Consider the following 23,298-nt stretch of genomic DNA (forward strand, 5'->3'; position numbering starts at 1 on the left):
ATGTATTTATATTCTTTGGGAAGGTTTTTAACTTTCAGGCAAAAATACAAAAATATAGTTATCCTTTTCTTTCTTTTGACATAAATTGCACTAAAAAGAGAGATTCTTGTCTATTTCTTGTCTAAAGTTTTTCAGGTAGTGCTTGTTGTGAAGGTACATTACAAAATAAAAACTGTTGCCCATAACCCAGCCTGTAATGCAGAAAATTATTTTTTTTTAAATGTTTTTATTCTTTGAGATAGTATTTAACATGAAAAGTACTCATTTTTGAATATGAATCAGGCTCACCTTAAAAAGTGAAATACAGGATGTACTCTTGAGATTCTCCTGGAAAAAGCTTATATTAGTTATCACTAACATTGATTAAAACAATTCCTGGTTTGCCATGTGTGTATATATACTTTTTATTTTTAAAATATCCAGGTATCACTGGTGTCTGTGTGAACAGGCAGGAAGAACTGTAAGATGGGAGTCTGGAGGTGCAATTAAGGATGAAATAAATGAAGACTAACGAATAGCAGTTGTTGCTAAACTGCAAGGTAAATCGAGTCATTGTGAAAGTGAGTAGAAATGGAAAGATACTAAGGATTACTTTTGATTACCGCACTTAATTAATACATGCAAAAAAGAAGTATTCATTTCAATGGTTTCTCCCGTGATGTTCAACATCACAGCCGGGAAAATCCTGTGATTCCCATTTGTATTTTGAAAGGGAAAGACAAGAAAAGGAGGAGGAAAAGGGGAGGGAGGAGATGCAGGCTAAATCCGTCCGACCCCGCTCCATTGGCTCTGGTTGACGATTGATGTAACATCCTGTGCTGTTGGGAAGGTCTGCGGTAGAAACCGAGAGAGAGAGAGAGAGAGAGAGAGAGAGAGAGAGAGAGAGAGAGAGGTAGGCTGGAGTGAGGGAGAGAGAGAGAGAGGGAGGGAGGGAGTGAGAAGGAATAGAGGGAGAGGGAGTGCTCCTCCTGCAGTTGCCGACTTTCCAGTCTTTCTGAAGCGAACGGCGGTGAGGTGTCAGGAGAGCATCCTTAAGTCCACATCCAGTTCAGACAGGGAGTGAATTCTGTGGACTCTGAAAATCAATATTCTAACATCCCTTTTAACCCCATACACTACTGGTATTCCGTACTCTCTGGGAGGGAATTGCTCACTCTACAGCTGTCATCCACACCGGGGAGTCGGCGAGGAGAGCACTCTGCGGTACCGCAACTCTAGATTCTAGGTATCAGGGACTACCTTTGGACATTTTCCAGTCCCCGCACCCTCTACCTGTCTATCGGCATAGGACCTGACTGTGGTTTGGAAGCCGAGAGTGCATGTCGTTGTTTCAGAAGATCGCCACTCGCTTTTGCGACTCGCAAAGCCCGCATAGGCAGGGCATGTGCAGGCACGCACGGGGCGCTTCCCAGCTGGAGCTCTGATTCGGAATCGGTAACTGGGAAGGGCACAGGGAAGGTCGGCAATTGTCCGCAATAACCACCCCCTCCCTCCCCGGAGGGACTTCGCTCCGAGCTGCAAGGTGGATACGTTGACATCGCCGAGGGCTTCACAGGACTCACCTTGGCTGGAGCAGAAAGTCTCCGTGTGCAGTGAAAATGGATTTGGGATCACTGTGCTGGTGCCTTGTAGCCTATGTGGCCGCATTGGTTGCCGGAGAGAACGGGAACACTAAAGCACGGAATTGTGCTGATGTCCGGCAGCTCTACAGCGCCAAAGGATTCAGCCTGAGTGGAGTGCCACAGACTGAAATATCGGGTAGGTAACTGTACCTGGCGCTCTGGCCATCTCCGAGTGTTGGAACTCTGTCGCGCCGCGCCGCGCAGCCCCGCTCAGCCGATTTCGAAGGCAGTCAGTGAGCCATCGACTTACATCCGCGCTAATTTATTCAGCCGTCCTAAGGACGTGTGGAAATCTACACGCTTGCCTGTCTGTTACTACGCAGCCCCGCGATCCTGTCACAGACGAATTATATCCGTTAAGTCAACAGTTTGTATTTGCTTTTGAGTCGCAAAAAGCGCATCTGCAAATGGATCGCGGACTGTCGAGATGTCAGAAGAATGAACTCTTCACTAATTATAGTCGATTTTTTTGTTTGTTTGTTAAACACAGCCAGAATATAAAGGTAAAAAACACCTCTTAATTTCATGTAACCACTGATTTTGAAAAATGAGCAATTGGTGTTTGGAAAAACTTAGTAACATTTAATCAAATAGAGAAAAGAACGAGCAGTTAAAGTAAAGCCAACAGATAAAGTCCATTTTGGAGCCTGCTACTGTCCCTAATTTGTGTGTGCCGAGGTCACTGAGGTTCACACTAACTAAGGCGCATCGCATTCCTCGACCTGCTCCTGAACCGCAAGGATTCCATCACTTCATATCGTAAAGGAAATCGGCAGTAATGTCACTAAACATCAGCCAGCTTTTATTTATATCATGAATTATTTATCTATACATCACATGATACAACATAATATTCCAAATCCAAGTATATGTTTTGGAAGCGAATATTTTGCCTTTTAAAAATGGAAATTAAAAGTAGGGGCTTTTGCGGTCATTTGTTAAATGATTTCATTTTTGAGCGCTTTTTATGGTGAAAAGTGTTTCTAAAAATTCTGAAGACATTAAAGATATAAAATAGTGTAATATATATCTAAGCATTATGAAAGAGGAGTAATAATAATCATGACTGCACGTTTAAATTATTCATGATAATAATGAGAAAAAATATCTTGCTGATAATAAAAATGACAATAGTTTTAGTTTATTGATAATAATATTATTATTAATTATAATAATAATAATAATAGTTGATTGCATAAAAAATTTAATTGCAGTTTATTTTTTGGACCATATGTATATGATTTCTCTAATACAAACAAATACATACAAGTTCAATTATAGATAAGGTAAAATTTTGGCACATTTACAGATGGCAGAATAAAAAAAGACAAAGAGACTAAACAAAGGTAAAAAAAAGTGCAAATCATCATTGAGTGTAGTTAATATTCAAACTTTAACATTAATTTTAAAGTTTGTATTATCCTTCTTTACACCTTGTGTGTGTCCTACGACTTAGCAGACACCGTATGTGACATTCTGTATCACTGTGAACGAACGGTGTCTTGGTAGACCTCATTTGCTTTTAACATCTCCCAACATAAACACCAAACTATATACCTGATATATTTCAGCATTTTGAAACATTAATGTAATTTCAAACAAAATGCTCTTCGTATTAGGTACCATGTCAATTTTGTTTACTTCAAAATATTTTTAATGTTTTATCATATGTCACCAACTCTGAAATTTCAAAATCTGTTTCATAACTATTTTTGTCTTATTCTCTTAAGCATAACATTTCTAAAAATTTTTAAATATATTTGCTTCATTTACCTACATTTGAATTATTGGGTATGTTGATGGATGGACACAAACATGGCTCTTCTTCATATTCATTTATTTTTCTATATGACAACTTTGAAGAAGCATGTAGAAAATAAAAAGTAGGAGTACATTAATTGAAACACGTTACTTTTCTTTCTTTCTTTCTTTCTTTCTTTCTTTCTTTCTTTCTTTCTTTCTTTCTTTCTTTCTTTCTTGTGCACAGTAACTGCATTTTGGCTCTGCTGCTGCTGGCACCTCATCCACAGCATTCCACAGCCATTAGAAGTCAGGATTGCCATGCAGTTCAGAGCGGGTGGCTTATTTAAGAAAGTCTAGGACTGCCCTCTGTACTGTGCTGTTGCAAAATGTTCATTTCCTTGGGTTATTGAGGGTCATACAATGCTGCTTGGTTAATAGGAATTTGCATGTTGCTCAGGTGTGAATGTGTCCTTGACATTGTTTTTGAAGATGCCCACCAAGTTCCCCTGTCAGGAAACAGCCAACAGAGTTACATTTGGAGCCTCCCATCTTGGAAAGTGAATTTCATTTTTAATACTAATGTATAACGTTAGATTGGTTAACCAGACAGACAGACAGACGGACAGACAGACAGACAGACAGATAGATAGATAGATAGATAGATAGATAGATAGATAGATAGATAGATAGATAGATAGATAGATAGATAGATAGATAGATAGATAGATAGATAGATAGATAGATAGATAGATAGAGGTTTGTTATGGGTGTTGCTCACCACTTAACAGTCCTGCTCATCTTCTTCTCACTGAATGCATTTCTGCATGTTGTGGTCATTTTTTGGATGCCAGCCTTTGCGACATCTGGATCTTTTCTGAAATGCCATCACTGTGCTATTGCTTTCAGTGTTTATGTCAGTATGTGGAAAAGTGTATGTGTTGTGCATTCTTGCGCCCGAATCAGAAGCTGTAATCTTCTGTCAGTTAAAGGGTGCCTTAGATGGCATACGATGTTGTGGGTGATGGTGTGATGTTGGCTGTTGTGTGAAGTGGCACATCGAGGCCCCCTAACACAGGAGTCTGTTGAAAAGCCAACATCATTTGGCTTGTTGATTCTCATCTCATTTAATTATCATAATGCATTTGCTGTGAAGTGTGTATGCGCTTGTGTGTCTGTTGTTAAAATCATTACGGTGTCATTTTCAAGCTGGTCTACACCTGATGCTTTAATATCAGGCAGTTTTTGATAATGCAGCATCAAACCAGAGCACATCTTGTGGTTGTAAGAGATGCAGGTTTTGTTTAGCTCATCCGACAAGGTCACTTAATGGTTTCTGAATGCTTGGCTTATTTCAGTGCTCAAGGCCACATGCTTAATGATAGAAAGCATATAATCGTAAAAAAATCTTTTATATAACTATAAAGGCAGGGCTTGTCTCATTTACTGGTGCAGATTACACACAGAGGCTGATTATCACTACATCCGTTTAGCTGAGAGATGATCTGGCAGAGAATCACTCTTGTAATTATAAAGTGGCACTGGAGTGAGAAATGTCACAAGAACAGGGACCCTCCTGATCTTAGTATCCCTAATAAAATATAAATTTACAATAACTGTTTGATGAAGGACGGCACGGTGGCGCAGTGGTAGCGCTGCTGCCTTGCAGTTAGGAGACCTGGGTCCACCCTGCGTGGAGTTTGCATGTTCTCCCCGTGCCTGTGTGGGTTTCCTCGGGGCGCTCTGGTTTCCTCCCACAGTCCAAAGACATGCAGGTTAGGTGGATTGGCGATTCTAAATTGGCCCTAGTGTGTTTGTGTGTGTCCTGCGGTGGGTTGGCACCCTGCCCAGGATTGGTTCCTGCCTTGTGCCCTGTGTTGGCTGAGATTGTCTCCAGCAGACCCCCCAAGACCCAGTGTTTGGATTCATCAGGTTGGAAAATGGATGGATGGATGTTTGATGAATATAACTCATTTAGAGACAATCAGAAATGCCCTCAGAGTGGTTGCAATAGTAAGTACTGCTCCCTCACAGCTCACCACCAGTCTGCAATTTATACACTGAATTTCTCTTTAGTACCACTTTACTGGACTGTGTGGTTCCTTGTAGCACCATTGCTTGAAGACATTTAAATCTGGGAAGGGTTCTTAGCATATGAAATTACTCCTTAGAGCTGGAAGAGGTTCCTAATATGTGGACGGCACAGAAACCTTTAACATATAGTAGATTGCATACTAAAAGATCCAGTAGACTTGAACTTAGCTTGTGTTATTGTTTGCAGAAGGGACCTTTTTAAAGACATATAACCATAGGCATTTCACATGTCATTGTTTCTGGAACCTTCATGTGGAATGGTCTTCTATGAACCAAAAATGGTTAGCCTATGGCGTTGTTCTGAAGACCCATTTTGGCATCTTTATTTTTAAGAGCGTAGACGGGTTCTGCTCACATTTCATAGGCATACAGATTCTCCTGAGCAATAACCCAAAACTGGCTCTTGTTAAATGCCATTTGATATAGGATTAGTAAAAGCAGTGCTAATGTTTGTGATATGCCATCTGATGGAATGAAAAATGAAAATTTTGGTTATAGTAGATAGTATTTAAAAAGAAGGGAACATAATGTGCACAATATACACCAATAAGTGGTGCCTCTCTTAGTCTTTCTAATCTAGGCGGATGATCTGTCTATCATTAGCTGGCCCACTTCCCAGTCTCTGCATTTTCACCAATACCTCCTCCATCTCTCTCACCTCCTGTACTGCTCTTTACAGAATCTTTGGCTTATTTTCCTCCCATCCGTTCAACTCCTGCAAACCCCTGCCCTCTTATCTCCAGGTTCACAAAAGGATCGTCTAAAAATGTTTTTTAAGACCCAGTGAATAGCCATTTCTAGTGACATTGCATTGAATACATTCAGTGACAATCTTGAGAACACTCACAGGCATCATTGTAAACTTTACACTAGTGGTTAGAGGTGTCTCAGCAATCACGCCCCTCAACTCTCTGTTAAAGGACAAGGCCTTCCTGCTGCCATCAGTTGGACTGGATGACTCCTATTAGATTATCCCATCACCCACCCATGTCCTTCCTCTGTACGAGCAGTGTTTATTTTCAGGGTGTCTCTACCATCCGTGATTGCATAGTCTTCTTTGACAGAGGTTCAGCCATCTCTGGGTTGACTGCCTTGTTGTGTTCTTCTGATTTTTGTTGCTAGCAGCCCTCCAAGGGCACCCTACATATTTATAGGCCGGGTATACTGCCCTATCATGGCCATGTAAGCTGCCATTACATGTGCCTCTCTGTCTGTGCCTTTTATGACCCAGCCCCTGTTTGGCATGCAGCCACAGTTCTTACTGGGTCATCTTTGTATATGTAGAAAAGAAATCCCAGTCATCATTACCCATCATTTTCATGATGCTTTTCCTGGTGCTGGACTGACCAGGTCACACTGTCCTCAACAAGCTCCCCCAGATGCCCCAAGGTCAGTTTAGTGATATGAGGTGTTTCCTGGGTCTGCTCCTCTATTCTTTCATAGGGGACTGTTTCTTGTACATCACTTGTGAAAAGCACATGGGGGTATCTTACTGCTGTATCTGCCTCCACTCAGTCTGTAGAATGTGGGGTGTTATTGATTTAAAAGAAATTTATAAATTATACACATCTAATCAATATGTTTCCCGGCATTTTCAAACTATATAGTCAGTGATATTTTTGCAGTAAGGGCCAGTGGAGCACAGCCGCCTCAGATGTTATGCAAAATAAGTAACAGACTTCAATCAATTATTTAAATTAAATGACTGAATACTGAAGGGTGGCATGATGGCGCAGTGGTAACGCTGCTGCCTCACAGTAAGGAGACCAGGGTTTAAAACACATGAAACTTAAATGTTCTCCTCATGTCTTTGTGAGTTTCCTCCCACAGTCCAAAGACACGTGAATTGGCAATGCTAAATTGGCCCTTGTGCATGTTGGGTGTGTGTATATGTGTGTTTGCCCTGTGGTGCACTAGCACCATGTCCAGAGTTTGTTCCTGCCTTTGCGCCCTCTGCTAGTTAGGATAGGCTCCAGCACCCCCCGTAAACCTGTTCAGGACTAAGTCGGCTAGAAAATGACATGACATACTGATCACATTGAACTGCTTAAGACAAATCTACACTTTGTCATCTGAAATAAGTGTGTTTCCAATTTTCCATCATACAATTAATATTATTTCTGAATTAGTAAAATATTGCTTTGCATAGTATGTGGAAATATCTTCATGTGGAGTGTTTGGAGCCTGTTTCTGGCTCTTAGGACCAGCTCTATTGGCCCTGCAGTGGTCTAGGCTTTTTTTTGGGTGTGTAACCTATCCGGTTAGCAAGATGGTTTGATAGCTAGAGCACCTTAATCAATAAATTAAAATGATTTTTTTTTTTATTAAATCACACATTTTTACTTAATCTTTGAGCTTTTCAGTCAAAGCTATCCAGCCTATGCTGACACAAAGGTATGAAAAGTCTTGTGATTGACTGGCACCCCTTTAAAAAGTAGCCACAAAAATAAAAGATGAACATCAGGAATGCATTGAGCACAATAAATTATGCTGATGGGACTGAGGAGCATCTTTATCTTCATCCACTGCTAGAGAAGACCACCTGAAGGTGATTAATTTGAAAATACATTAATGAATCTGTATGAATTTTCCATTTTATGGAAAATAAGTCAGCAGTTTAAAGCTCCTGTTTCAGAGAAATACAGAATCCTGGAATGGAATAAATAGGTATGTATGCAGAAAATAATCTGTTCACTTTTTTGCCAACCTCCCAATGTCCACCAACACCAGGCCCCCCAGTGGTTAGTTGTGCAAGCAGATAGCTCCAGTCTTGTGTTTGAATTGTGCTTTGTTTGTAGCTTGTATGGTTCTGTCTGTGTTATAGTGGCTTGTCCTTTTTCAACTCAAAGCCATTGACTTTAAACTTGAGGCGTTTTTGCTTCAGTTTAGGCAGCTCATACTAAACAGGTTGCCAGGCTCTCATTTTTTTTTTTTTTTTTTTTTTTTTTTTTAGTAAATAAAGAAAATGTCAGGGGGCATCTCAGTGCCAATTGAGGCAAATCAGACAAACGTCTCTCACTGTTTGATTGATTTTTTTGTGAAGTGAAAGATATGTGAGCTTGCATGTCTCGCTAGTCACTAGAATATGAGGGTCAGGTTATTATTAGTTAGGTGCGTTCATAATAACATTAGAAAAGTCTGCAAATGTATAGGAAAATTATGGTATAGTCTACCAGAAATTTCATGCCAAAAATGCCATTGTATCAAGCAATAACAGATTGCTTACTTACTGGACCATGAAAATATACAAAATTGGATGCGTTTTTGTTCAACAAGAAAATTTGTATTTAGTGCCCCACAGGATTTACTTACACAGACGATGGATAATGTAATTAACATTTGGAGATTACTTGTCAATTTTCTCTTTGTCCATATAATTTCCCAGTTATCTATTTTGAGACAGCGTGGAGAGTAGCACAGTAGTCCTCCCTGTGTGGAGTTTGCATTTTCTCCCTGTGTTAGGGTGTGTTTCCTCCCACAGTCCTAAGAAATGCAGGTTAGGTGGATTGAAGACACTAAATTGGTCCAAGTGTGTGTGTGTTCACTCTGTGATGGACTGGCACCCTGCCCATGGTTTGTTTTTGCACCCTATGATAGCTGAGATAGGCTCCATCACCCCATGAAATCCTGTTCAGGACTACACGAGTTAGAATATGACAAACTGAGGGTAATTTAGGAGCAATTTACCTTCCAGAATTTTAAAACCTCTACAATGATTCCTGTTGTTTCTCCTGGCTTTTCAAATTAAGCTTGTGAAGTCATTCTTACAATTTTAGCTCAGTACCTCCGGGTATCAGCACTTACAAGGTTAGTAACATCCTTTTCTTCCATTGTTGCAGTGATTATTACACCAAGTCAGGAGTCACCAGTTACTGTAGTTTAACTGTGTTTGTGTCACCCTCTCATGATTCAGGAAAATAGTTTCAGCAATTTATTAACTTTCTCAATACAGTATCTTGTTGTACTACTCTAGATGCAGATAGCTATTGTTCTTCAGTACCCTAGATCCTTTTAATAAGGGGCTACTGAATGTTCTGACCATTTTATTTTTTAGATAAAATCCTAATGTCTGTAATGCATAAACACACAATCATATCATTTGCTTCCTTGTTTTCTAGTCGGGGTCATGTAGTCTGCTCTTTCCCCAGCCATTACCCTTTATAGGTTCACACTGACCTCCAGCGGTGTCATTCTCTTGCTGTTATTTTTATACATGTGACATTTTTGAAGATCAAATTAGCAAGTGAAATGGCGTTGGGTTGGAAACTGTAACACATTCTTTATTTTGGTAGTAAAAGAAGAATTGCAAAATACTGTCAGTTCTATGAGCTTCACAAAACATGGCATGTTAATGATTTAGTGGTATAATATATAGCAACAACTTTCACAACATCCACGGACAGGATAATTATCGGATTATCTTGCAATTAATCAAACATGCACATCTTTGAGATGAATTAGGAAAACAGAGAGAAAACCCCACACATGGGAAGAACGTGCAAACTCCACACGGACAGACTGGTTGTGAGATTTGAAGTGAGGGTGCTGAATCCATGAGATAGCAGTAGTTATGCCACCCTACTGATGTAATTACGTTCTGTAATCCAATCTAGGCTTGTTTAATGTGGTGGCTGTATGCTTGTCACTCAGTAACTTAATTCTGTTAATGCTGTAGTAGCAATTTATGTATGGCTAATGGTTAAGTTTAAAATAGGGACCACACTTCATTTTGATTATTTCTGATGATATATAAGATGCTTTTGAGTGTGAGGGATATGAATATATTTATATAATAAACTGAGTTTTTTTCATTGAACTTTAAATCAGGGTATATAGGGGGCAGCAGTGGTCTCAGTGGTTTGTGCCATTGGTCTCCTTGCCTTGATTGTGTGGAGTCTACATATTCTCATTCTCTTTGTGTCTTTTTTTTAGGGTTTGAGTAAATTATTATACAAAGCAAATATTAAAAATTATTGTATCCTAAGGAAAATGTGGCAATTTTTTTAGATTATTTTTAATCAAAAAAAATGAAGAAAGTTATCAGAAGCCGTTCTTAGATAATAAAAGATAATTGTTATCACAGGTAATTTGGAGATGACTATGATTATGTGTTATTACAGATAATCATTGCATAGCCGTGGTTCATTTTAATTACAAGTAATCTTAAAAAATCATAGCTACTTGCTAGGTAATTGGTATATAATTACTTATAATTGTTATCCGACAAAAAATGAAAATAATCTTAGGTAACTTTTATAACAAATAAACTGATAGCCAATCACATTTAATTATTATTAAAAGGAATCACATCCTAAAAATGTTTTTTTACACTTAATCTGTAGGCAGCAGAGGTGATTTGGGGGGAGAGCCCTAGGCAAAAAACTCCATAGAGCCTGACAGCTCACCCGACATGATAACGTTTATTATAATTAAAGTCTAAATTAATAATTCTGATTACATTCAATGTTACTAAAAAAGTAATGTTAGTCACAAACACTTGCACAATGGACATGGAGTACCCATGTAAAAGGACGCCATTTGGTGTCCCGGTTTGGGAGCCCCAGGTATTTGGCTGCCTTGCCTCTGGTAGGCATCACAAGTAATTCTTAGATCAGTAATATGAATATGATGAAAGTCAGTTGTTATCTGTCCCTAACTAACCACTAGGTAATCTCAGTTATTGGGTGTGACAAGTTATCCTTATATATAATTTGATACTGTCTGTATGTATGGTGTTCGTGTCAATACCCCGTATGTATGGTGTTCATGCTAATACCTCGACTCAACACAAGTTAGAACCATGCAATGGGACTCTGCCTCTGTAGTTAGAACATAATGTGGCAAACACGTACACAGTATTGCATGATTGGCTAAGAATGTGTGAATGCTTCAGTGACACTGCTGGACGGGCGAGTATAGTAAGTCGGTGTTGGTTCGAGCAGATAACAGTAAGTTCGGTTGGTTTTTGGAATGTTGGTTTGGTGGGGCGTATTTTCCAGGACTAACATCGTCAACTGACTTAAACCCTTTGACAGCTCCGGAACTGTAAGTAATTTAGAACGTATCGTCATTTGCTTGGTAAGTCGAAATCTATCTTTGGGCATCCGTCCTTCTGACATCTATTGGCAAACTGAGTAATGATAGCTAGGTATTAACAGCGGTCATTGTTTAAATTTTAGCTGATCTCAGATCTAAAATGACCACGCCAACATAATTATTACTCCAACTCTGATTACAGTCGTAAAATATGGTTTGTTTTGAAAATTTGTTTGCCGGAAAAAATCAGATGAGGTGTGCAGAATAGCTGAGTTCACGTCTCACGGCCCGTTTAAACAGAAAGCTCTTCATTACATCGGCCGAAAAGGTCTATTTTAAGCACAATTCAGTGCCATGATAACAAAATCATTTCAAGTACTTAAAAAAACAAATAATTCTTTGCAGAGAAAATATGGATTTCACAAATGTAGAATTTGTAGCCTAATTCGATCGGGCTCCCAGTCGCTTTCTTTATGTTTGAGCACCACGGCACCTCTGTTGCTTTTGAAATTAAGTAGAGTTTGCCGGTTCCAAGCGTCAACTGGATAATAACATACATATGAGACCACAAAACAAGCACATTAGTGAGTCTTCATTATTTGTTAATTTATTTTTATTTTTAAAGTTGTATTTTTTTAATTATATTTTTCTCAAGCAATTAAAAAAAAACACTTTATATTCCACCTGGGCAACACCGGGTATTTCAGCTAGTTTGTATATAAAAAAATACAGTTGTTATCTCAGATAATGAGTTGATTACAAATCACTAGTAACTTTTTCCACACATAATCTATGGGTCAACATGGCTAAGTTTTATAAATGTTTAAGTAAATATTTACAGGTCATTAAATTAGATTATTTGTGATTTATCTCTATTGTATAAAAAAATCTTGGAACGAGGCCAGACTTTTTTCAAGAGACTTTTTCAAGTCACGCCCTCGTTTCAACCATATTCAACCACACACCCGGTACTCTGCAACACTGTTGTCTTTCCACTCTTCCAGCAAGATTTGTCTTCTTTCTCCCGACTATGACTCCCTGGATGAAGAAGGCTACTCCTTTTATGAAAAACCAGGAAGCAGTTTCGGTGTAGTGATACTGTGGCTCGGGAGTATTTCCAGGTACGTCTAGAGCCTGGCGAAGTAGGGCTCGTAAATCTTCTCAGCACCCCCTGGAGAAACCCACAGGACCTATCGGGTTGGCCAAAGGAAATCCAATTGCCAATACGCCCTGTTGGTCTCTTTAGCAGTACTGAAGTCCAGGACGGCTGCCACTTAGGGTGTTAGGGGAGACAATGTCCTTTATAAGGTTGTCTTCCTCTGTCCTTTCATGTTATTTGCATCTCTGTCGGGTAAAAGTCCTAGTTCTGCTTCAGTTGGGATTCCAGTCCCAGCATGCCATAAAATAAACAAACAACAATTGCTCGCAAAATGTACATGAATACAGGAATGTATATTAGAGGTTAATAAGTTAGTAATCACCAATGTTTTTATAACTGGTGGACAATAGGTAATCACAAGTAATTCTTACCATATGTAATCTGGGAATTACTCACAAGTAATTGTTAATTGTTAGATAATTACGTGTAAATGCTAGCATACATTATCTGTAGGGGGCAACTGAGATCATGCATAATTTGTAGAAAGTCTCAAGTAATTGGTATGATATGTAAAATGCTGAGCTATTGTTATCACATTTTCTGTAGATAATCAGTAGGGATGGGAATTGTTTGAGAGTCTGCAATAATATTGTTATTTTGTATGTTTATTAGGTATTGCAATTTCTCAAAGCAATATAATGCAATTTATGATTCCCTTTTAATTTGACTGAAGTTAAATTTAAAATTCACATTAAAAAATGTGTCAATATATTAACAACCATAAACCTTCTCCATAACCTTTCGTCCCTATTAAATGTTTCTTTAACTGAAGAACTGTATTTCAAGTATATTGTTAATCTCCTCATTCAGATGGGAAACACTGAATTTATGGTACACAATACAGATATTGGTGTAAATTTAGCACTAAGAGGTAACTTATTGGATACGTTTTTATGTTTGTATTAGGGCTACCAACCAGTAACTTACATCAGAATTTTTCTTTTTTGATTTTATGGTTTTTGGACAGTGCAGATTGCAGTTTTGAACATTAGAACATTAGAACACTCTAGACGAGAACAGGCCATTCAGCCCAACAAAGCTCGCCAGTCCTATCCACTTATTTCTTCCAAAAAAACATTGAGTTGAGTTTTGAAAGTCCCTAACGTCTTACTGTCTACCACACTGCTTGGTAGCTTATTCCAAGTGTCTATCTTTCTTTGTGTAAAGAAAAACTTCCTAATGTTTGTGCGAAATTTACCCTTAACAAGTTTCCAACTGTGTCCCCGTGTTCTTGATGAACTCATTTTAAAATAACAGTCTCAATCCACTGTACTAATCCATCCATTTCCCAACCCGCTGAATCTGAACACAGGGTCACAGAGGTCTGCTGGAGCCAATCCCAGCCAACACAGGGCACAAGGCAGGAACCAATCCTGGGCAGGGTGCCAACCCACCGCAGGATACACACAAACACACCAAGCACACACTAGGGCCAATTTAGAATCGCCAATCCATGCCACGTGCCACATTTGGACTGTGGGAGGAAACCGGAGCGCCCGGAGGAAACCCACGCAGACACGGGGGGGACATGCAAACTCCACGCAGGGAGGAACCAGGAAGCGAACCCGGGTCTCCTAACTGTGAGGCAGCAGCGCTACCACTGCGCCACCGTGCCGCCCCACTGTACTAATTCCCTTCATAATTTTAAACACTTCAATCATGTCACCTCTTAATCTTCTTTTGTTTAAACTGTATAGGCTCAGCTCTTGTAATCTTTCCTCATAATTCAACCCGTCTAGCCCTGGAATCAGCCTAGTTGCTATTCTCTGGACCTTTTCTAGAACTGTTATGTCCTTTTTGTAGCCTGGAGACCAAAACTGCATACAGTACTCAAGATGAGGCCTCACCAGTGCATTATGAAGGTTGAGCATAACCTCCTTGGACTTGCCTTCTTATTGAACACTGTCAGGACGTTGATAGCTTAGAGTCCACTATGACTCCTAAATCCTTCTCATAAGGTGTACTTTCGATTTTCCGACCGCCTATTATGTATTCAAACCTAACATTTTTACTTCCTATGTGTAATACTTTACATTTACTGACATTAAATTTCATCTGCCACAAATTTGCCCAAGCCTGTATGCTATCCAAGTCCTTCTGTAATGATATAACGGATTCCAAATTACAGTGCATCCAGAAAGTATTCACAGCGCATCACTTTTTCCACATTTTGTTATGTTACAGTCTTATTCAAAAATTCCAAAATGGATTAAATTCATTTTTTTCCTCAGAATTCTACACACAACACCTGATAATGACAACGTGAAAAAAGTTTACTTGAGGTTTTTGCAAATTTATTAAAAATAAAAAAACTGAGAAATCACATGTACATAAGTATTCACAGCCTTTGCTCAATACTTTGTCGATGCACCTTTGGCAGCAATTACAGCCTCATCTTTTTGAATATGATGCCACAAACTTGGCACACATATCCCCAAAACATCCTCACAGCATGATGCTGCCACCACCACGCTTCACTGTAGGGATGCTATTGGCCTGGTGATGAGCGGTGCCTGGTTTTTCCTACAAAGGTGACACCTGGCATTAACACCAAAGAGTTCGATCTTTGTCTCATCAGACCAAAGAATTTTGTTTCTCATGGTCTGAGAGTCCTTCAGGTGCCTTTTCGCAAACTCCAGACGGGCTGCCATGTGCCTTTTACTAAGGAGTGGCTTCCGTCTGGCCACTCTACCATACAGGCCTGATTGGTGGATTGCTGCAGAGATGGTTGTCCTTCTGGAAGATTCTCCTCTCTCCACAGAGGACCTCTGGAGCTCTGACAGAGTGACCATTGGGTTCTTGGTCACCTCCCTGACTAAGGCCCTTCTCCACCGATTGCTCAGTTTAGATGGCCGGCCAGCTCTAGGAAGAGTCCTGGTGGATTCGAACTTCTTCCACTTATGGATGATGGAGGCCACTGTGCTCATTGGGACCTTCAAAGCAGCAGAAATTTTTCTGTAACCTTCCCCAGTTTTGTGCTTCGAGACAATCCTGTCTCAGAGGTCTACAGACAATTGCTTTGACTTCATGCTTGGTTTGTGCTCTGACATGAACTGTCAACTGTGGGACCTTATATAGACAGGTGTGTGCCTTTCCAAATCATGTCCAATCAACTGAATTTACCACAGGTTGACTCCAATTAAGCTGCAGAAACATCTCAAGGATGATCAGGGGAAACAGGATGTACCTGAGCTCAATTTTGAGCTTCATGGCAAAGGCTGTAAATTCTTATGTACATGTGCTTTCTCAATTTTTTTATTTTTATTAAATTTGCAAAAACCTCAAGTAAACTTTTTTCATGTTGTCATTATGGGGTGTTGTGTGTAGAATTCTGAGGAAAAAATGAATTTAATCTATTTTGGAATAAGGCTGTAACATAACAAAATGTGGAAAAAGTGATGCGCTGTGAATACTTTCCGGATGCACTGTATCTGCTAATCCACCTATCTTGGTATCACCTGCAAAGTTAACCAGCTTGTTACTTATATTCCTATCTAAATCATTTATATATATTATGGATTCAGATAGTATTCAGAACCATTCACTTTCTGCACACTTTACTGTGTTGTAGATTTAATTTTAAATGGAAAACTTTACAATTTTTGCCCATCAATCTACGCTCAATAATCCATAATGACAGAGTGAAAACATGTTTTCAGGAAGGTTTGAATTACTTATTAAAAGTAAAAAACGAAACTCTCTTATTCATACAAGTATCTCAACTCTTAATTCAGTACTTTGTTGAAGCACCTTTGGCAGCAATTACAGATTAGATTTTTTATGGGGTGAGTCTTAACAAGCTTTACACACCCATATTTGTGCAGTTTATCCCATTCTTACTGTCAGAGACTCTCAATCTCCACTAGTTTAGATGGGAAACATCTGTAAACCTCCATCTTCAGATCTCTCCACAGATGATTTATGAGGTTTAAGTCTGGACTTTGGCTGGGCCACTCCAAGACAGTCATAGACTTTCCTGGCGTTTTCCTCCAGTATTGTCTTTGCTATTGTTGTGCTGAAAGGTGAACCGTCTCCCCAGTCTGAGGGTATGTGCACTATGGAGCAGGTTTGCTTCAAGGACCTCACTGTATTTGTCCTGCTTTTACAGCTTTAGCAGTACAGTCACATATTTAAAATATAGTGAGAATATGAAGACATGTATAACTAAAATTATTGGTGTTAAATAAACATACAGTACATTTCTAAACAATGTGATATTTTCATAAGTTAATATATTGTCACACAAAAGCAAATGTGATGAACACTGGTAAGTTTACAAATGCTGATTTTGGTTTACCATGGGGAAGACATACAGTCATTTTTTTAAATTAGTAACTGATTACTGCCCCTATGGTAGAAGAAGGATGATTTAATTAATTGAATAGACCTGCTTTTAAAAGTTTAGAATGTTTAATTGTTTCTCTTTTCCCTCTCCACTATCCAAAACAATAAAAAGATACAAAGAGAGCAGACAGATGACCAGCTAACTCAGGAGTCTCAACCTCACTTCCTGCAGGGCCGCCATTTTCACTCAAATCAATTTTAGAATTAGAAGCCAATTCTTGGTGTTAATTAGACATGTTGTTTAATTCAATGGCCTCTTAGTTCTGCTACACCAGGTATTCCCAAAACTGTTAGCACACTTTATATCTCTTTATTGTTTAGCTGATGCAAAGATAAAGGATCCAATTAAGAATTCTGAATCTTAAAAAGCAAGTCAATTAAAGTTAAGGCAAAAGCAGTTTGTTCTATTAGCAGCAGCAATTGGTTAGTAATTAAGAAAGTATCTGAAATTAAAATCTGCTGCCACCTCGGCCCTCCAGAATCGGAGCTTGACACCTCTGCGTTAGACAATGAGGTGTAACTGTTATCACATATAATCTGCACTAATCATCCCTAAATGGTATGATGACAGCACTCAGAGAAGAGTGCTACACAAAAATAAATTGTTGATAATCATTTGTATTTTTAATACAAGTAGACTGAACATAATCAGTATAATGATTATTGTGAACGTCAGTGTGGAAATGGTAATCAACTAGCACAGATCACAGCAATCAGTCAGTAGTGAGAAGAAATCACATTACCACAACTATGGAGGAAGAGATAGTTTTCTAAAGTAAGTGTAGCTGCGTTTACCCAAAATTACCAAAGTTCAGAAACTCCAGCTTGTAAATGGGATTTAGCAAAAGTCTGACCTGTTGAAATGATTCCACGGACACAATATCTTCGTTTTAAAAAAGCTTACGTAAACATTCAAGGTAAAACAGTTAACACAAAAAAGAGGAAATTGAAATAGCAAAAATTAGAAAAATTCTTGTTTAAAAGAAGTTCTGTTCAAAGCTTATAAATCTTGTTTCATTTCTTTAAGTTTGCTTGCAGTTGAACCATTTCTAAACATTACAAAATCACTTCTAAACATTTCTGAACCATTTCAAAATGGTCAGAAAACTATGCTGTCCCATTTCTATGTTGTAAATGGGTCTTTTAGTCCTTGTTAGCACTGGGACTTATTCTATAAAACAACTGACTCAATTAACACACTGTATCTTAGTTATACCAAGAAAGTTTTATTTCATACTAACTTACAGGGGAAAAAGACTATACCTTTGTCTATGACTATAAAAGAAATTTATATTCTATTTAAGTTAAGCAAACACTAACTCAAAGCTTTAACTTTCTAAGATTGGCTCTTACAGTAAGACCTCCAGTATTTCTCAGCCTGAAATAAGCATTTTATTGCGAATGATTGGTCAATTATTTGTGATTCTATTTCATTTTCTCCTTTCATTTATTCAATGTGGCACATATGGTATGGTGCATTCAGTTCCTTGCTTTGTACACCAACACTTTTTTATTTGAATATCGTTTTCACAAGTTCATCTACCCTACTTAGGTAGCTGTACATGGCAAGATTGTTCTTGTTGATGCATTTGCAATTTTCATTTTTAGTTTTTAGTCAGAGTGTAGTTTACTGGGAAGTATTTGCTTAATTCTGAAACTAAAAACAAGTGGTGGTGGACATAAATGTGCCATCAGTACCTTCAAAATAGGAGGCCTTTGGGACAACACGCAGAGGATGCTCCACGTCCCCTGTCCTGGGTAATTCTTTAGCATTAGCTGACTCATTTACAAAACATGACTCTAGACACATAATGCATGGTGTGAGCTTAACTTGTTAGTAGGTAATACACACCATTTGGTATGACTCTACAAATCTGAAGCGGTGCTGTATTCACATTGAGATTGCCTGGTGTTGATGCTGTGTTCATGAATGCAAATTTAGCCAACTTGCTGATAATAACAGCTACGCATAATGAGCTCCACATAATCCAACAGAACTGTTTTGCTGAAAGAAACACGTTTTTGCACTGTTACGTAGAAGTTTATTGAAATTCAATGAAATTGATATCTGAAAACATACCTTTACTGAACTCCACATGGAAACTGACTAAATCAGTTATACAGTATATTGTGCCTCTCATAATGAACACAACCCCACAGCCATTATTATATGTTTCAGAAAATGGAGCCCCGCCAGGTTATGTGATTTGCTCTGTAGAGGATTAGTGACTGGGACAGAATGTGCTGATCTGTGGCACATAGCTGAACACATTTTGTCTTCCTTAACTTCACAGCTTTGAAATGATTGCTAAAATATTGGGTAATGTCCCCAATTGTACCCACATTAGAGAGATTAGTAGCTAGAAGACTACTAAATAAATAAATTACACACTATTATATGAGTTCTGTAGCTGCTACCAATGTTCTGTATTCTCCTCAGATGAACATAGGGCTTTGAGAAAGATGCAAGGGGAGGGATGAGAAAGGAAGAGGACAGCCATCTAGCAGTCAGTTCTACCAAATCATTAGAGATCAGTAGTGAGCTGCAGATACTACAGCCACTTTGTACTCACAGTCTCTGCGGAGTTTGCCAGTTCTTTCTGTTCCTATGTGGGTTTTTCTCTGGTTACTCAGTTTTCTTTCCATATCCCTAATTATCCCAATGTGAATTTGACATGGTCGGTGTGTGTATGTCTGACTGCGCTTTGTGCTGCCCAATTCCAGTGTTGGTCACTTAAATAAAGGGAAGCCACTATGTGATTCTGCTCACTCTTAAAAATGGGAAAATGGAGTTGTTCAATTTATTTGTGTAATTTATGATTAATATAACTTAATCATGCTTGCTAATATTATTGCTTTTTCTAGTTACATTGACATAATTCTCTCAGATGGCACATCAACACAATTAAATCATGTTGAAACAAAACCATTGAATTATTTTCTTTCAATCGAAGCGTAATCAGCCTTAGGGATTGTTGTCCTTACTCACCCATTTTAAGTTAATCTTACTTAAAATTAACACTTTTTTAATACTCAAAGCATGGTATGCCTATTTTCGCTGTATAGTACACAGTTGAATTAAGTTGATTTTACCTTAAATAAACAAGTTTTATGTACATAACTACCATATATTTGCATAAAGACCCTTTGTGGCATTGTGGTCCAAGGGATCTCCACACCTTTGTACAGTTTGAAAGAAAGTTAAAGAATTGTAATAAATTGATTTTCTTCAAGTGCAGTGGGTTTTGTGTGTGTACAGAAACTGATTTATGATACTTATATTTTAATACAATAAAATGTGTTGCCCTCCCTAGATGAACAACAGCAACCATTTATTATTGTATAGCCCAAAATCACACAAGGAATGCTGCAATTGGCTTTAACAGGCCCTGTTTTTTGACAGACCTCCAGCCTTGACTCTCTAATACAACAAGAAAAATGTCCCAACCCTTGTAGGAAAAGAAAAATGTAAGACATCTCAGGAAAAGAGATTTAGTGTGAGACACCCTTCCAGGTTGGTTGGGCATGCAAAGGGTGCCAAAAAAAGCATATTTCTCACTGCTTCCTATACAATATAATTACTAGTGTAAAGATTTCACAACAAAAGTCCAATCCCCTAAAATAAATGAAAAAATTCTTTCATATTCTTAACATCTTGTGTTGATCTGGCCTAAATGGATATTTAAATATTAATTACACCCTAGATATCTGGATAGCTTTAAAATAATTTCAGTAAATTGTGTTGGGGGGCGGTGAAAAAAACTTGACATGACTAATTAAGTAAATCCAAAGATTTATTTTATGAGTATAATAACAAGATATTAATATGTTAAATCTACATAGTTGTTTTAAATTAGAACCACTTAATTTATCTAAATGGAAATAGGTGTCATAATGTTATTAACTACATTCAACAAGTAATTTTTTCAGTGTTGTTATTTATTTCAAATGAGTAAATCAGTTATAAATTAGCATTACTTAAATGTAAAAGATGTACTTAATCAATAATATTGCTTGTAAAAAGATTCTGTAATTTATTTGAGTAAATCCAACAAAAACATTTTTATAGAGAATGCAGTTGTCCTAGTTTTTCCAGTGTTAAGTCAAAATGAAATACCTAGTGGTTGAGTAAAGGACTACAAGATTCACAAAGAAATGTTGGAGTGCCAACCTAATTGTCCCCAATTAGACAACCTAAATAAAAGTAAATAAAAAATGGCCACTAATGCAACAGAAAAGTTCAAGGTGAAAACAGAAGCTGTCAGGCTTTGCAATTCCACAGTTTTTGGTCACCTGGTATAGGAGCTCCATCCTGCAGTACTTTCTTTGTATAGAATTGAACGCCTCCTTCCGGATTGGAAGGGGTGGAGTCAATTGCCCTCATTGAGCGTCTTCTCGGTAATGTGCGGGGAATAGAAGAGTTGAAGTTTAAACCGACACTGCCCCCTCTCGACCTGGAGTGGTAGTACATTCCTCAGCTGAGCCCAGAAAGTGATCTACATATGTGCATGTGTAACAACAGCTCTATTCATATGCAACCAGAGTTCAGTTCTTCCAAGCTATCTTTGGATATTTCCATTGGATCAATCAAAAAGACATATCTCTATTGGATCAAAAAGAAAGAAAGAAACAAAGAAAAAAAGAAAGAAAGAAATGATGTCAGTTATCAACTTTGTTTCTTTATATAGTATGAATAGAAAAGAATCGCTCCCCTTCAACATATTCACATTTTGCAGCCTGAGATGAAGACACACACACACAAAAATATTTTTCCATCTGTATTTACTTAGTTCAACTTATAACAACCAAGTGAAAGATGTAATAGCAGCAGTTCAGAAAAAACACTGAAAAACCAGAATCACTGAGATGGCTAAAGAATCGCAACCTTCTTAAAAATACCTGTAAACTCAATCAGGTATAACTAATCACCTTCTCCATTGCACCCCAAGCTAACTGGCTTCCATCCGTGATCAGTTGTAGTCATTCTGCTTTTTTCAGCTATTCCTAGATCATTCGAGTACTTGACCCTGTAGTTAGGATATAGTGGGTTGGATAATGGATGGATGGATGGAAGTGCAACTCAAAGCAAACAGTCAACTATGTGTGGTAAGGCACTATCAGCAGCTCTCAGGGATAATGTTATCAATCCTTAGGAGTACAGTAAAGTCCATAATCAAGAAGTGAAAGGTGTTTGGTACTACTAGGAATTTTTCACAAACAGTGGTCATTGTGCGCATGTTAAAACAATATTGCAAATGTTACAGAAGTCTGGCTTGTATAGGAGGATTGCAAAATAAAAAAGCCACTCCTCAAGAAAGGCAACAGCAAGTCTCGATTGAGGATTCTGAGTCCAAATAGAAAGAAGTGTTACGGTCAGACCAAAATCAAACTATTTGGCCTCATTGCCAAACTGTATATATGGCGAAAGCCAATACAGCTTACCATCCAAAGAACACCATATCTACAATAAAGTATGGAGGTGGTAGCATCCTGTTGTGGGGTGTTTCTCTGCAGCAGGAACTGGGACACTTGTTAAGATAGAAGCAAAAATGAATGGGGTAAAATATGGTCACATTTTTGATGAAAACCTGCTGCCCTCTGCTAGAAAGAAGGTTCACCTTCCAACATGACAATGTCCTGAAGTGCAGAGCAAAGTTGACCACACAGTGGCTGAAGGAGAAGGAGATGAATGTCCTTGTGTTACCTAGTCAGAGCACAGATTTAAAACCTATTGAAAAATCTGTGGAATGACTTGAAGATTGCAGTCTACCAACAGTCACCAATATTCTAGTCTAGTTTAACTAATCTTAAACATTCTGTAAAGAAGAGTGGGCAAATATAGCACAGTCTAGATATGTAAAGTTGGTAGAGAAGTATTCCAACAGATTAATGGCTGTAATAGGTGGTTCCACAAAGTACTGACACAGTGGGGGTGAACCTTTAGCCATCTCATTGATTCTGGTTTTTGATTTTTTTCCTGACCATCTTTCACTTGTCTGTTATAAGTTGCACTGAATAAATACAGCTGGAGAAGTAGTTCTTATGTGTGTCCTCATTTCAGGCTACAAAGCAACAAAATGTGAGTACGTATTTTGAAGTGTGTGAATTCTTTTCTATACCCACTTTAAATTGTATGTGAAGCCTTTCTTCTAGGATTGTAAAAGTACCTGCTGTGTTTATCCACACTGACTTCGGGAGCAGCTCTTCTTCAGTGCTGTCTATCTGTCTGTTTATGAATTTGCTCGCAGACTCTGATTGGTTTTTTTAGCCTTGAACACCCCTTGGTCACCTATCCTATTAGGT

At 38.3% G+C, this 23,298-nt stretch overlaps 1 protein-coding gene across 1 annotated transcript in view; it reads left to right on the top strand.

The window, feature by feature from the left end:
- Positions 1-931: 931 nt before the first annotated feature.
- The window catches only part of LOC120535250 (glypican-1-like), a 113,081-nt gene continuing 90,714 nt past the window's right edge, over positions 932-23,298 (top strand). Inside the window, exon 1 of the mRNA XM_039762965.1 lies at positions 932-1,758. Coding sequence (XP_039618899.1) covers positions 1,599-1,758 — 160 coding nt within the window. The 5' untranslated portion in view covers positions 932-1,598. The remainder of the gene's footprint in view (positions 1,759-23,298) is intronic.

Source organism: Polypterus senegalus, chromosome 1 (assembly GCF_016835505.1).
Source record: "Polypterus senegalus isolate Bchr_013 chromosome 1, ASM1683550v1, whole genome shotgun sequence".
Taxonomy (NCBI): Eukaryota; Metazoa; Chordata; class Cladistia; order Polypteriformes; family Polypteridae; genus Polypterus; species Polypterus senegalus.